Genomic DNA, 14,084 nt, shown 5'->3' with positions numbered 1-14,084 from the left:
TCTGTCTCACTTCCTCTAAGACCCCCCCCCCCCCCTCTCCTGGCACTTGGTGTTTAAATTTGCCTAGTGCCAAAACAGGGATCTGGTAACTTTTGGCAGAGTGTTTTTGAGTGAGTTCGGCTCGCAGGTTCTGCTCTCTGGCCGACATCCAGACATCCAGAACAAAGCATCCCATTGATTGTTTTGGAGGGAGAGGCCAGGCCTTGTTTTTTTGACATATTTGATTAGATTAAGCCTGTTGTGTGTTTGGCCTTAAGGTCTCAGGCAGGAACCTGATGGCCAGCAGGGAGATAGACTAAAGGGGAATGGTCACTGTCCTAGACCTTAATCTGAAACTATGTGACTTTTTACAGACAAAGTCATTTTCCACAAAACAAATAAACACAATGCTTTTTACAAACTTTAAATGTAAATGTTTTACTACTTCAGCCTTCTTGGTCTCTAGCTTATGACTCCTCTGACCTCTGGAGAATCATGACATGAAATTCAGTTTTGCTTATATTTTGTAATTCTGTAGTTTCAAACTTTCTCTGTCTGCCTGATTTTGAACAACCTGAGACTAACAGGCTTAAATCCATAGATCTCTTGCTTGTTAGCAACATAAAAAAACCCATCCCTTTGTGTCCTTTGTGATTGGATATTTTAGGATCCAGCCTGTTGTCATTATAATTTTACTGCTCAGTGAGCAGGACTCTGACTGCCCCTGTCTGTGACTTCCAGCTGATAGGCAGTTTCCCTTTTTATTGTTAATGTGGTTGCTGTAGAAAAACATAGAACTAACTGAGCTCAGTGAGTGAAGGAGCTACAGAGGATCACCAGGTCAAAACAGAAACCTTTTTGGCATTATTCACAAGTAGCATCATTTACATTACAAATCCAAAGTGGAGGATAAAGGCCTAACTAACATGGGAATAAATGTATTGTACAGTCAAGAGCTAACTGTACAATAGCAGACAAAGCACTACATGTGTACAGTCAAGGCCAAAAAAACTGAATGTATAGACGATAAAACACCAAACTAACAAGACAAAAGACAAGAGATTTGCTGAGCTGAGAAACACTGTAAGCGTAGAATTTGAGTCTTGAGGCTTTCCGTACAGCATGTCTAATGAAGAAGCTTCTCTGCTTCCGGACAAAGAAAAGAGAAAGAGAGTCGTGAATACAGGCGTGAAATGGCTGATTAGAAACTTGGAGCACATTGAAAGGAGAGAGATACACTTGTTCCGTCGGAGTCTTGGCATTCTTCTGTTATCTGTTCTGGCACATGAGAAAGACCCTCCCCTCTCTCATTTGAGCCAAGAATGAATTACTAAACAGTGTGATAAAAGTGGGATTCATAAAAGTGATGATTTTTTTGTATAATGGTTTTTTGCATACATGTCAGTACAGTGTTGTTTTTCTGTTTGTACATGAGGGTCTACTTCAAACAAATACAGCTGTTGCTCAATGTGCCACCATGCCTCTACCTGCATACATCCTGCAGCAGCTGCTCCATGCTGGAGTCAATGTTGACTGTGTGTTTTACGACCACTGTAGTTAATAGAATAAAAGATCAAATTAGCTTAGAAGATGAATACTGCTGTTTTTGTCAGCAAATCCACTTACAAGTTTTTTTCTGTGTAACAAAAGGCTGGTTTATCTTTTCGTCATTTTCCATAGACTTCTGTTGCTCCCTGTGAATTTAAACTAGATGTTTGTTTATTTGGTTTACATCTCTCTATGTGTGTAATAAGAAAACTCAAGCATTGCCTGCCCTCTACTTTAACAGTAACAATCCCAACTCCATGTCCACTTACCAGCTTTTAGGAGATCTTTCAACAAAGCCTCCATTAGAGGATTGACTCTTATCCATGATTCTTCAAGCTAACATATTAGAAGTGCTGTGGATGGAATCTGACGACTACAGCGCTTTTAACTGATATGTTTCCAAGATAAACAGATGATAAACCTGTGTTGAAACAAACATTTTCAACCCAATCATCCCCAATGGTTGGCCATTGGGGATGATTGGCATCACCTCGATTGCCGTCACCCTCATTCTTTTAATAGTAAAGCATTTCGGGTCACAGGCCACTTCTGAACAATTCCAAATTATAAATTAAAATGTCCATAAGTCTTACATTTGTGTCTCCTTTACTTTTTTAGATGGTGTGCACTTGGTGTCGGCTCAGTGCCTCCTCCAGGTCACCATCATCACCGATGAGATGCTGTCCAACAGTATCACACTGAGGCTGGCCAACACCTCCCAGGAGCACTTCCTCTCCCTGCTGCTCGCCCAGTTTCTGGACGGAGTGGCCCGCGTCCTCTCCGCCGCTCCTGAGGATGTTGTCATCTTTAACATCCAAGACGACACTGACGTCAGCGCTCGCATCCTCAACGTGAGCCTGTCTGTGGCTGTGCCTGTGTTGGGGGAGGCTCAGCAGCGGGTTGGAGTTCTGGACCACAGTGGGGACCAGCCTGGAAAAGGTGTGGAAAGTGGAGGGGGGGAGTTCTTTGGATCAGAAGAACTCCAGGAGCGGCTGTATCTGAACCGAAGCCTCCTCGCTAAGATCTCCTCCCAGGAAGTTCTTCCCTTTGACGACAACATCTGCCTCCGAGAGCCGTGTGAGAACTACATGAAGTGTGTGTCCGTGCTGAAGTTCGATAGCCTGGCACCGTTTGTATCATCAGATACCATCCTGTTCAGACCCATCCACCCAATCGCCGGGCTGCGTTGTCGGTGTCCGGCCGGCTTCACGGGAGACTACTGCGAGACGGAGATCGACCTCTGCTACTCAAAACCCTGCGGAGCCCACGGTGTGTGTCGCAGCAGAGAGGGAGGCTTCACCTGCGAGTGCTTTGAGGACTACACAGGTGAGAAGCTCACTTTCATTGACTTTTTACAGTGTTGTTTATTTTCAAGTCTCAAATCATGGCTTTGCCTCCCTTCACCTCCCTCAATTACTGCTGAATTTTACATGAGGCAGTTTACTAACACAACAATGACAGATTTACAACTCAAAATTGGCTGTATTCATTAAAAAAATCTTGATTTCATGAAGAACTGTACAAAAAACATCAAATTTGCCACCTGACATGTAAACTCTCATGAGCAGATACTGCCAGGTTTAATGCACTATAACATATAAAATATAAACATATATTCTAAAGTTGGCCTAATTGTTATATCCAGCTCATTTTAAAACCAAACAACGTAGAAGGATCTTTAATAAGCCAGTTCTTGCATTACTAGCGATAATCATATTGGGGAAAAAAAGGATAACATACAGCTTTTTGTTCAAATTTTAGTTTCAGAATAAACTTTAACAAGCTTTTAGTTTTGAATATAAAATTATTGGGGTGTATATTCAAGAAAGACCAGGACAGAGCTGCTAATGTAGCTGCCATAGGTTAAGCTAGTTAGCTGGACATGCTAGTAGTAGAGCAAGTAGCACGCCATTAAATCCATTCCTTACAGTTATTCTGTTATGATTTTGGTTTTAATAAGGTCCCAAAGAGTCTCCAAACTCTTTAGATTTCACAGTGTCAATAAATATTAAAGCCCCCTGCACACTGATTTTGCACATGGAGCCACGTTAGCCTACTGTTTGCAAGCTATGACTTCAAAATCACTGTTAGGCAGGGGGTTGAGCAGACTGTCCCACAGGATTTCACACTGAATAATTTCCTGTCTTCAAATGTAATGCCACTACAGGGTCAAAGGGCAAGATTTATGCCAAGCTGTAGTCTTCAAAATGTTAATTTATTTTCTTTCACAGTGGTCTCATGGGGGCTTTAATGTCCACATCTGTCCCATTCACTCCCCTCTTCAGCTCTTTATTGAACCTGGCTCTTTATGGAGGTAGACTGTCCGGTGTACTGATGGCCGTGTCTGCAGACAAAGACTGAGTGATGAGTTATTGATTTAGTTATCCCTGTTGCAGTCAGCAAAAGACAAGGAGAACAGCCAAAATATGGACCTGTAAACAGACGTTAAGCATTTCTGATAGAAGTTTTCTTTGAATGTTAAAAGTAGTGTCACTTTACACTGCATGCAGCATCATATTAGTCTGTTTGTTCTTTGGTTAATTTTAAAGGAAAAACTTGAGTGTTCTGTTTTTAAGTCTATAGCGTTGGTTTTAGCATCCTGCTAGAAAATTAAAATGATCGATTTTGATCCAAAAAATAACTGTCCACACTGTCACAGCTCACTGTGACACACTGTCACACTGTCCACGCTCAATTTGGCTGCACTTTTTTGATCAGGAACCATTTCTCTTTGTGAGTTCTGCTACCGTTTATAACCTGCATACCTACATAGTTATTCACACCTACACAAATAACTCCATCCTGTTCTGTATGAGGAACAGCCAGCAAACATGAAGAAAGATGATATAACAAGCATCATATGTCTCCTCACTCACTTCTATTTAAAGGCTGGAGATTTTCGGAGAAATCATTTCTTTGTGTTAAATGTTTTGCGATGAAGAAAAAAAGAGGCAGTATTTCTTAACAGAGTAGTAATGCTGAGTTGAATAAGGGAAAGAAATCATAAATTATGGATGGCTACAGATGGAGAGTGTCCCCTGGCTGTAACATGCCCGGTAGTCAAAATATATCTAAGATAACAAAAAAAATATCAGAAAGCCAGCGGTATGTTATGAAGAGGACAGAGGCGTCCGTTTGAAAGGAGAATGAAGGAATAATTTATGACTGTGTGCAGCAGAATTGCAGAACTTATTTTTCAGTCTTTGCTCCAAAAATTATTCACATCCTCAAAGGGTTAAAGACGGTATGCTCACTCTCTTTATGGTTAAGGGGCAAAGGGAAAGTTGAAAAAGAGTCTAAAGAGGAAGGGAATATAATATGCTAATTTATACACTATGAATATTTAGGTAGTTTCCCCATCTCTTTATTTTTGGTGGGTTAAGTGGGTCAAACCCTGACTTTTTAATGTGAGTTAAAGATTCATCTCATCTTTGAAGCGCCATGCTGGTTGATTTATTATTTGCTGTTTTGGAAAGTAAATAAATGTATTTACTGAAATACTGCACTTATCTTTGCTTTATTGTAGTAAATTGTATCAAAAAACTGTAAATGATATACTTTTAATCCATGTTTCAAAAGAAATGATTGGACTGTTTACTCATAATTATATCACAGATTAAGTTTCTAGAAAATGTAATGATTTAAATTGTTTGCCTTTAATAATAGAATTAATAGAATATTCATTGTCATAATTCATATAATTAACCTGCTTCAAAGTGTGAGTAGTTCATTGAGTTATCTCGTCATGTAAAAGTAGCAACATGTAATTGATACCTTCAAGTGAAAGTGAAGCATATTGTTCTAAAATTGGGGATTCTGCATAATTTGAACTTCCCCTTTGGTACTTTTTCAATCAGTTTATACACACATGATAATCATAGGGTCAGGGAAGCTTTCAAACATGAGCTCAAAGTCCACTTCATAGATATTTGAAGGGACTTTAGTCGCTTCTAGTTACTTACAACAGATCATCACATAAGGTCAGACGTAATAGAAAGTTTGACAGTTGAAATGACAAAAAAAAAAACATGATAAAGACAGCATGACATCATTAGTTTTCATATCAAACATAAAGAGACACACTTATATGACTATAGATGTGTAATAAAATGTTGAAGATGATTCAGTTAAAGTATGGTCACAAGTTATTCATGGTTCACAGGAGAAGTTTCAGTTGTGATATTTATTTACATTAAAAACACTTAGAAATGAGTATGATGAATTATATATTTGTTTAATACTTATATGCTTTGTACAGCCTAAAATAGTGTTGACATATGCCATCTCGTGTTTTAATGCTTTAATCATTTTGGTACTGAAGTGTAGTTATTATGTGCAGATGTTCAGCAGCTGTGTGACTTCAGTCCATCTGACTGCAAATGCTGAAGCTGCTGGAGCTTTAACTAACATATCAGCTCCCATTTGATGCCGAAAGAAAGGTCTGCTGTTAAAAAAATGCAAATACCCACATTGTTTGCTTTGCACTCTCAGTGATGGAATCATTTCCATTCTTTCCTGTCAAACATTAAAAGGCTTTTTCCATCTATTTGCCGCTGTTTATAAAGCCTGAAATAGTGTCGCTATTTAAACATGTGGGCTCCGTCAACCCGAGTCCAGGTTGAGTGGCACTTACATATTCCTGTGCACAGCAGTGGGTGTCAGGGCCGAACCTGCAGGTGCTTTTAAAGTGAAGCGGCAGAGATGGAGAGTGAATGAGTGAGTGGGTGAAGTGGGCGTATTTTCATTTGCAGGCAGCAGAAAGAACAGTCGACTGCATTTATCCCCATCAGAGTGAGGTGTTAGAGCCAGGTGGGGCTGATAGATCCAGTGTGCAGGAGTCATCAGAGAGAGAGAGAGAGAGGGGGAGAGAGAGAGAGCGAGAGAGAGAGAGAGAGTTTTTTATTTATGTAAGATATTTGAATCATGCTGTCAGACTGTCTGATCAAACAAGGACATTAGGGTTTATTCTATATATTTTTGTTTGACTTCAGCGAGAGTTGCTGCACGCTGGCATGGCGTCTGTGTGTGTGAGTGTGTTTGAGTGTGTGTGAGTGCTAAATTGCTCACTCTATGGGATTTTGGCAGAGAGCTAAGTGCTGAATGTCTGCTCTGATGTGTGTAAATAAGTTGGATGGAGAATCTGTGGTTCGTGTTAATGGTGCGTGGATGTGTATGCGTTGGTATTTGTGTGGCGGTGTGTGTAACTTCTGGACCGTAGGCGTTGGCAGATGGCAGCATGAAATCAAATGAAAAAAAAAATCTAGCAGCCATCGTCTTTGCCGTTCTTGAAAAAATGGACGGAGTGAACGCTCCTGTTTGTCTGAGTCACTGTGAACATGCTGAACAAACAGGTTGTCACTTCTCACACATGTTTCTCTTAAAACACACAGCAAGGATCAAACACGCTCTGTTTCTGGAGTGAATGAAAATCACCCTGCATGTGTTTGTGATGATAGTTTGTCTGCTAACTGCTGACCTCTGTCTGTCCGTGATCACAGTCTCATTTTATACATCTCGTTTTTCATTTCATAATCAAACACATTTTTGATGATCAAATGTGTAGACAGCACTTGAAACAAAAAACGGATGAGCGTTCACACTTCGATTTTTTTTTTTCTTCATACCAGCCAAGCACTCAAAGCCACTACAATTAGCTTTAGCTGGGTGCCATCAACAAAATCCTCGGCCAGAACGAAGGACACTTTTAAAATGAGAGTATTTTCACTTTGTTGTTGCGCTCAGATTATCCAACCCAACTTTTGTATCCTGGAAGTGGGCGGCCTGGGTTCAAGTCCACATGCCATTCCCCACTCTCTCTCCCTGGTTTCTCTTAAAGGAATAGGAGCCCAAATATAAATCTTACAACAAGTGGAGGAGGAACTTTCATTTTGCATATATTTTAGGGAACCCTGTGGACTAAGTGATACTTCTAATCGTTTTGCTTCTTGTCTAATTACATGAGCACTCTTCTCTGAAGAAAATGATTGTCCTATATCTTCTTTCCGCTGTGGAACACAACACTCACTGTGACATTCTTGTGCCCGCCTTATAGAAATGTAAACAAAGGCTGTTTGGGCAGGGTGATGTTAAGATCCTTATGTGACATCAACCTTGTGTCAGCATTGACGGGCATTAAAAAGTGCTTTACAGAAATGTTCAGTAATGTTCTTGATGGGTTTGTTTTCTCTTAGGACTTAAATTAGCATTAGCATTGATTTCATAAGCAGATGAATACTTCTCACAGTATGGTTAAAGTACATTTAGATTTGATTAATGATAGTTTATAGATGAACAGATCAAAAAGGGGTTAGAAGGATGGTTACTGTGCTTCAGTGATTGACAATTTCGATGATTTGTTTGAAAAAAATCTATTTCTAACAATCAGATGTGTGTGTGTCATTGTGGTTGTTCCTCCTGAGTTGCTGTGTGGATAGTGTTTTGAGTGTGTGTGTGTGTGTATGTGTGTGTGTGTGTGTGTGTGTGTGTGTGTGTGTGTGTGTGTGTGTGTGTGTGTGTGTGTGTGTGTGTGTGTGTGTGTGTGTGTGTCTTGGGGATCTGTATGGCCCGTAATGTGATGAGAAGAATACAGATACAGCTCAAGGTCATGTGTTCACAGTGTACAGCTGGATGTAGACAATCTATAATGTGATAAGAAGATTTGATCACAGATACAGCTCAAGGTCCTGTATCCATACATTTATTGATTACTGCATCTTTTACTCTTCTACATATTCCTGAGGGGATGAGTCTCTGTTCATCTGAATCTCAGCTTCTCTCAGCTTGTTGTCTTTGGGTTTTCCTGATGGGATTCTCCCTCTCGATGCAGCTCACCTGTTACCTAGCAGCACAGACACACCTGTTGAGGAAACAGCATGCACACAGTTTCTTCTGTAGTAGTGCATTCTTAAATTAAACAGTGGTTTTGGTTGGTAAGTGGTTAGAAGAATAAAAGTTGGCGTGGATTTTAGTGTATATGTGTCACGTTAAGTTTATCAGGCTTATTGGGAACATTTTCTATGAACTTAAAACATTTATTATGTAAAGGCAGAGGCATTCGTTTCATTTATACTCCATACAATATGACTTGTTTTGAAGCTGGCAGTAGCCTTTAATCCAGTTTTACAATTTGGTCGTGGCAAAGTCACACCTTGTGTTTTCTTTGAATGTAATTATGAGCAGTACGACTAACCTATAGTCCCATTTTTACATACTGTCTGCCAGGTTGAGATTTGAAATTATTTTCCCACAAACTGAGACAGGAAATGAGTTTCCTCCTGTCTAAATAAAAACCAAGAACTCTGAGGTATCTGTGCGATTTGCTGCTTTAATGATTCATGCTGGCAGCAAACACAGGGTGTGGGCACCAGGATGAACTTACATAGGACTGTAAATAGAGCAGAGGAGACGTGTTTGAATTATTGATCATGATATTCTGTCAAATAGTGACTGTGAGCCCATCCCCACCATGCTGTGCTGCTCACCTGGCAGCATGGAGCTGCTGTTCAGAAGCGTATGTGCTGGAGACGCCCCACAGGGAGGACGTGAACACTCAAAAGCATTTCATCACAACTAAACCGAGGCAGAAGTGTATACATTTGTGCCAACATGTACTGTTAATTATGTCAATTCAACAGTGAAGAACATCTCGGTGTCATGAGAGGGAAGTTTAGCTCTGTGCTGATGTGCTGTTTGACCCGTGTGAGTGCTTAAAGAAACACAAGTGTTTTATTGCCAACAGCAAGCTGCTGAATTAATAACGAGACAGAAAGGCTTTGACTTCCAGTCGGCTGGCCAGCAGTGGCTGTTTGTCACCAGGAAGCATCAGTAAGAACATGACAGCAAATTGTTTTGGCCTGGCAGGGTGGTTATCTCACTCCATTTATTAGAGTGGCAGAGTGTCGCGTCACAGGTTTTTATACCACTTTAGATCAAGACACGGTGATAATGTTGTCAAGGATTCCCTTATGGTTCAAAGATACGTGTCCTACAGATCAACACATATTTTGAAAGCATGCATTAAATAAGCTTTTGAACAAACAAGTCTAAAAACATTATTTCATTTAAAGGCTTTGTATGTGATTTTTCACACTTAAATGTCTTAAAATGTACCTTTTATTTTGATTTTGAATTATGATGATTAATTTATGTTTAGTAAGGAACCCCTTGAAAATGAGATGATGCATCTCAAGGGGCTATCCTTGAAATAAATTACAAATTACAAATGTAGAAATCAAGTATATCCTCTGAAAATAACTCTGTGAGTCATGACTGTCTACAATGGGTGTAACACCCGAGTCCCACTGTCTGTGATGTTTTCAGAGTTTTCAGAGTCCTATCTTCACTTTGTTTACATCGTCAGGACGGCCGGCTGACTCCTCCCCTCGTGTATAAAAGTTGTTTAATTGAGGGACTAGAGAAAAGAAGAATAACATACTGTACTCACTGATTAACTGTGTTTCTAGATCACGCTCATTTCAGGTAAATTTACATGCAGTGTGAAGATACGAGCATAATAAAGATCGCTAGCATTAGCATGCTAACACAACAATGCAGCGCGAGTTGTTTTGGTTTCATGCTGGTGCTCAAGGGCGACATCTGCTGGATCAAAAAAATCACATATAAAGCCTTTAAGCCTTAAATGAGAAATTTTTTCTGGCTTAATAACCTGAAATCAATACTGCAATGCTAAATGATTTTTTAGCAAAAGTTTCTACCTTTATGTTTGCAGCCTCATGGAAGGAGTTCTTTCTTTTTTATTATTTAAGACTCAAGCTAAACAGCTGAATGTGGGCCCACAACCTGGCAACCCATTCTCTCCATCATTACAGTATAACAGCAAGCTAACAATATGAACTTGAAAGCATAATTTCTTAATATTTGACGGTTTGCCTCCCCCCACCCCCTTGCTCTCTATCCCTCTTCCTGCATCTTATCCCATCTCTCCCCCTATCCCTTTCCAAGCCCGGCGCAGTCTAGGCCTGTGAAGACTGTTTCGTCATGAGCCGGGGATCCGGCCGAAGATTTCTGCCTTTTAATAAGGCAGTTTTTTCTTACCACTGTAACTTTTGCTGCTTTGCTAAAGTGCTCATGATGGATAGGCCGGATCTTTGTAACATAGCAATAAGTAAGGTCTTTTACCTGCTTTTTATAACATAACAATAAGTAAGGTCTTTTACCTGCTTTTTATAACATAACAATGAGTAAGGTCTTTTACCTGCTCTTTTGTAATGTTAACAGACAATGAGTAAGGTATTTTGCCTGCTTCTTGTAAAGTGTCTCGAGATAACACTTGTTATGAGTTGACGCTATACAAATAAAAATTGATTGAATTGATTGAATATTCAGTGCAAGTCTTTAAAATGCTGTCTTTATTTTTCCTGCACTGCAGCTGAGTTTGTTTTCTCTCTCTGTGAATTCAAAAATGTAAATTTTCATTATCACCAACTTAACCGTCTAACCAGCGTCGCTCAGATTGACTTTGACTGAACAGATGTTCTGAGCAGCGGTGATAAGACAATAAACAGAAAGCTCTCAGTGGTTTGTGAATGGAGCAATGAATAGTCAGCGCAGAGAAAAGGCCTGTGTGTCAGTGGGTAAAGACATTAAATGTGTGTGTGTGTCAGTGTTACAGTAGAGCTGTAGTACAAAGAGGAAGTCTTCCACTCCGCTGACTGAGGAGCTTTGACACAGATTCCTGCTCACGCATGGGAGCTTGTAGTCTCGCCTGAGCAACTGCTGGAGCGTCCCGTCCTGAGCATCCAGACAAACGGCACATGTGAACCTGACCAGGGAGGACGACGAGGATGTGGACAACTGACCTTTTCCAATCCCTACAGTTCAGCTTAGTGGGATCCATCTGTGCAAAAAAAACATTTCTTTTTATCAGTGATTTAACTGTCTGTTATTTTCTGTATCTGTAAGTTTCACTAAATTAAATTTTAGTTTTTCCTTTTTAAAGTTAAGCATCAAAAATGTTTCTGATCTGACTGACATGAAGGACTCAACCTTTTGTCTTTGTGTTTAATCTGTGTCATTTTTAAAAATGAACTCATCGGATGTCTTTTAGGAGGAGTGAGGACATCTTACAGTCGTCTCTGACACACGACAGAAAGCAGAAACTGCCGACATTTCATTTGACTGCTTCAGAGTGTGACCTTGTTTCACTGCTAAGTCACTGCTCGGAGATATCAGGTTGTGACGATGAATGAACTCTCCAGAGGGAGGATGGGGAGTCATGCTGGGTTTTAACACAGAGGACAGACAAATAATAAAAACTGCAGAACTGGTCTAAGGGGGTTCATAATTATGAGCCTTTAATACACTTTCAACACCCTCATCATTTATTTTTCATTCTCTTACGTATTTAAACTACTGTATAAGTCACACCTCCATATTGTCACACAGCTGCAGTGACAGAGCATGTGCTGTGCTCCTGAGGTGGAAGATGTACAGGGATGTCTGAGCTTATGCTGCTTGTCACAAACAATATTCATCTTCATTACTCTCCTTCTCTGTGTGTCTAGGGGAGCGCTGCGAGCTGTCCTCCCGCTCTGGCCGCTGCGCTCCAGGAGTCTGCAGGAACGGTGGCTCCTGTGTCAACCTGCTGGTCGGAGGATTTAAATGCGAGTGTCCACAGGGCGGCTACGAGAAACCTTACTGCGAGATGACCACGCGCAACTTCCCTCCGCATTCTTTCCTGACCTTCAAGGGCCTCCGGCAGCGCTTCCACTTCACCCTCTCTCTCACGTAAGCACCTCCTGTTCCACAGCTGCAGTATGCTTCACCTGTGCTGCTCTGTCACCTTTCAGTGATTCACTCTGCATCCACCTCCACACTATACTCCTCCATGCTCGCTCTCCAGCTCTCTCCTCACTGAAATGTGCCCCCCCCCCCCCCCCCCCCCCCCCACCTCACATTTATGTAACCATAATGGTGTTTAATAGCCATAATGGAATCCCTGACAAATGGCCATATTCTGTAGAGCCACTCTTGTTTAAGATTTTTGGTTCCTGCTCCATAAATATAGAACCTGGCACTGAAACATGCTGCCTATCAGAGGCGTGAATCCTTTCCTGAAGTGCTTAGGCTGTGACGTCAAAAATTGGACAGAAGGTGAGCTGAAGGAGCTGCGCTTTTTGGAGAAAGGACTTGCATAAGACGAGGAAGTAAATCCTGCAGCAAAGAGAGAGTCTGATCTTATTACAGCCAGTGTCAGTGATCGCTGTGAGCTCTGAGATCAACACAGCCATCATCCCCGAGGTGAAGCCAGAGAGACGCTGTGTTTGGATGAAAGTTGTTATCCTGTTTAGGAAGTTCAAGTCATTACTTAATATTTAACTTCCCCCATTTCTGTTTCAAGTTCGTGCTTAGCATCGTCATATGTTTATGTCTCACTTCCGACTATTTTCAGGTTGCACTTTCTCTGACATGAGAGATGCTAACAGAGCTGTCATTGCTAACGCTGGCACTCACTTTCAGAGATGGAGGTGCTATCTTTTGCCATAATTAGTATTCTGTAATAAAAAAAGGGAAAGATTAAAGCCCAGGGTTCCTTTCTTTCCTACACAGCACAAAAAGAAAAGGCAACCTGAAAACGCCTCATCTAAATTTTATTACATTGGTTTTAAAAGCAGACAGTTTTCCTTTTATTTCTGCTTTTATTTTCCCTTTAGGCAGTGCCTCTTAACATAGTCCTGTTTCTTGACATTATTTTGAAGGTATATTTCTACAATTTAGTGTTTTCTATTTTTCTTTCAACCTTCCACCTTGTGTCAGGATCAGATGTTATGACTCAGTTGTAGAAGGTTTTGGAATTTGAAGCTAAAGCACATATTGTGTGAAAACAAGCAGATGAGCTGTAAACACTGAACACATGCAAAGACAGCAGGACTCCCGATCTGATGAAATGTAATCGATGATAAAAGCAGTCCGTTCTGTTTGATATCTGTCACAACAAGTGACAACAAGTATCAGCTCTCAGCTGCTATCACAGGGAATATGTACGGCCTTTTTGCTTCACTTATTGTGATTCTTGTCACCTGAGACGGGCTTGGCAGACGTTTATACTCTCAATGGCTGCCGGTGAAAAAAAAAAAAATCCCCCTTGGGAGCTTCATGGACACGGCCCTTCTTTAAGCCAGGCTCAGATGACACTGTTTTTTGATGCAGAACTGCTCAAACCAGTTTTGAAAGTGGTCTACATTTCACTGGCAGGTCACAGAAGCTGTGAAGTAGCTGCTGTGTAAAAGGTGCCGGTACTGAGAGCTCCAGGCAGGTGAGGTCAACAAGTGTCTCTGTTACCTGAGCCTGCAGCGATCAGGTTTTCCCAGAACGAGCTTCTGTTATGATGAACGACTCAGGATGTGGATCTTGTTCACTCAGTGTGTGACGGCTAATTTTAGGCCTCGTTCTTTTATTGACTGCTGCAATTTAGGCCGAGATTCAGAAAAAAGCAGTGTGTGATTTTAACTTTCTCCATTGTGGCAATTTGAATTGTCTGTGCCTGAGGTTGAAGAAAAGAAAAGGCTTTAAAGATAATCCACATGTGTGTTAATATA

General features: G+C 40.8%; 1 protein-coding gene across 4 annotated transcripts in view; it reads left to right on the top strand.

The window, feature by feature from the left end:
- celsr2 (cadherin, EGF LAG seven-pass G-type receptor 2) overlaps window positions 1–14,084 on the top strand; it is a 63,827-nt gene that overhangs the window by 20,272 nt on the left and 29,471 nt on the right. For all 4 annotated transcript variants that reach the window (XM_061041963.1, XM_061041964.1, XM_061041962.1 and 1 more), the window contains exons 2-3: window positions 2,146–2,853; window positions 12,051–12,273. In XM_061041963.1, the coding sequence (XP_060897946.1) occupies window positions 2,146–2,853; window positions 12,051–12,273 (931 nt within the window). The remainder of the gene's footprint in view (window positions 1–2,145; window positions 2,854–12,050; window positions 12,274–14,084) is intronic.

The sequence above is a fragment of the Labrus mixtus genome, chromosome 7 (assembly GCF_963584025.1).
Source record: "Labrus mixtus chromosome 7, fLabMix1.1, whole genome shotgun sequence".
Classification (NCBI taxonomy): domain Eukaryota; kingdom Metazoa; phylum Chordata; class Actinopteri; order Labriformes; family Labridae; genus Labrus; species Labrus mixtus.
The sequence above is the reverse complement of the archived record's forward strand: the minus strand, read 5'-3'. Positions and strand labels throughout refer to the sequence as shown.